Source organism: Camelina sativa, chromosome 9 (genome assembly GCF_000633955.1).
Source record: "Camelina sativa cultivar DH55 chromosome 9, Cs, whole genome shotgun sequence".
NCBI classification, from domain to species: Eukaryota; Viridiplantae; Streptophyta; class Magnoliopsida; order Brassicales; family Brassicaceae; genus Camelina; species Camelina sativa.
In genome coordinates this window covers 32996627-32998973 of record NC_025693.1, presented here as the reverse complement: position 1 = coordinate 32998973, position 2347 = coordinate 32996627, and the positions used below count along the sequence as shown (strand labels likewise).

At 35.0% G+C, this 2347-nt stretch overlaps 1 protein-coding gene across 2 annotated transcripts in view; it reads left to right on the top strand.

The window, feature by feature from the left end:
- Positions 1219 to 2347, top strand: part of LOC104713759 (indole-3-acetic acid-amido synthetase GH3.3) — a 3139-nt gene continuing 2010 nt past the window's right edge. Inside the window, exons 1-3 of one of the 2 annotated variants that reach the window (XM_010430958.2) lie at positions 1219 to 1602; positions 1693 to 1794; positions 2212 to 2345. In XM_010430958.2, the coding sequence (XP_010429260.1) occupies positions 1280 to 1602; positions 1693 to 1794; positions 2212 to 2345 (559 nt within the window). In that variant the 5' untranslated portion in view covers positions 1219 to 1279. The remainder of the gene's footprint in view (positions 1603 to 1692; positions 1795 to 2211; positions 2346 to 2347) is intronic. The other variant, XM_010430959.2, reaches the window with a different exon arrangement.

Here is a 2347-nt window from a genome sequence, read left to right as displayed (position 1 = left end):
GAGTTAGTTCTTCCATATCGAGAATTAGTTTAAATTATCAATAAATAGTAGTACCAACTACTAGTCGTACCACGACCTTTGCAAGCCATAGGACTAACGTCTTTAATCTTTTCTTCTTGCACCCTCGTGCACTAGTACGCGAGCATACATGTTGCCAAAAAATTTTAAAAAGAAAGAAAGAATCTTAGACTTCTTAGTCGATGGTAATACATTAAATTATGCTTTTGACATTTAGTTTATATAATATATATATATATATATATGTATATTCGATTAATCTCAAATTTGTTTTCGTATATGACTGCTTTGGTTTCCTTGTTGTGCTAGTTAACGTCCCATGATCCTATCGAAAAGATATGTAAGTGGGAGCGTCTATCAAATAAATATATGGAAGCTTTGTTCTAAAAAAAAAAAAATTCAAATTAATGTGTACACACATATTAACAAACTTATGGTAATCTAATAGTGGGTAAAAAAAATATTAACAGGTTGGGACTGTCATAGTGGATTGATATTTTTATCTCTAGGTCTCATAATATCAACTTTGGACCTTTCGAAATAACTTTTCCTACTTATATATCAAAAATAATTGCATTCTAGAAACGGTCACTTTGTTATGTAGTATATTTCATGGACTTTTCACTCAAAATTATTGAAAATTAAATTAACCGATAATATGTTTACTTATTACAGCCTAAGGGACCAAAGTCAATGCATGGAAAGAACAACTAAATTAAGGATTAGTTGGCTCCGGAAACAACAACATGATCCCCTCACGCATATATTAAATAACCTAATCAAGTCTTAATCTTTGATAAGTCAAATTGACGACGTCATTACCATTGATTATAAGGGAATCGAATAAGCTATTAAGTAGTATTGACAGTCACTATCCGCGACAGGCAGAGTCACAAGCCAAATAAAAGGGAACCGCGTGGTACGTACGGGCTGACGCCTAGCTGCTACGGTCATGACAATAAATTGCCCAATCACAGCAAAATACCAACGTGGCACAGACATATGGGTCCAACATGTCTGCCCAAACTAGCCAAATATTACGTGTCAACTGTCCCCTCTTGTCCCCTTGTCTCGGTCTAGCCATAACAAACCGAGCCCACATTTATATCAACGTGGAACTACGCTGACGTGATCTTTTCCTTCTTGCCACTATAAATACCTCCCCATCCTCGCCGAGTTTTCATATCTCCTCATCAAAACAAAGTCTAATTATACTTTCAACTTACCAAAACACGTTTTAAACACTCTTAACATTTCAATCATGACTGTTGTTGATTCAGCTCTACGATCTCCAGTGAACTACTCACCGTCCGGTAAGGACGTGAAGGCTCTCAGGTTCATTGAAGAGATGACACGTAACGTCGACTTCGTTCAGAAGAAAGTCATCAGAGAGATACTGAGCCGTAACTCGGAGACTGAGTACCTGAAACGTTTCGGCCTTAAGGGATTCACCGACAGGAAAACATTTAAGAGCAAAGTTCCGGTGGTTACTTACGATGACCTTAAACCAGAGATTCAACGTATAGCCAATGGTGACCGGTCTATGATCTTGTCTTCTCACCCTATTACCGAGTTCCTAACAAGGTATATTATACATAACCCACAAATGTAAAATTATTTTTTGTGTTTCTATAATTAGATTTAGTTATAATTTATTCATCTTTTTGTAATCAGCTCTGGGACATCTGCTGGTGAAAGGAAGTTGATGCCCACCATTGACGAAGACATGGACCGACGTCAGCTTCTATACAGTCTTCTCATGCCTGTGATGAATCTGTAAGTTAAATTTTATATTTATTTGATTTTCAATTAATTTATATCTTGTGGTTCTATATAGCTGCATGCCAAGAATATGAAAACAGTCTAAAAAAGAACACATTAATCCAATTCAAATTTTAAACGCCATGCACGTACTATAATTTAAACTGTGAAAACTTAATCTGAATGTCTAAACCGTATATCATAAATATTAAACCCTAACTGCTAAATTTAAATTTGAAACTCTAAAGTCTAAAGAAATTTATCTATTTATATACTTAATTTTTAAGACATTCAAGACTGTTTTAGAGCTTTTGTTTTTCAGTTATCCTTTAAAGTGTTACTTCATTTTATTCGCAATAATCAAATTTAACAGTCTAAACTATTAAAGAAACATTAATATTATGGTAACTAATAGTAATTTATTGTTTACAGCTACGTGCCTGGATTAGACAAAGGCAAGGCTCTATACTTTTTGTTTGTGAAGGCTGAATCGAAGACTCCCGGTGGATTACCGGCACGTCCAGTGCTCACGAGTTATTACAAAAGCGAACAATTCAAGAGACGTCCT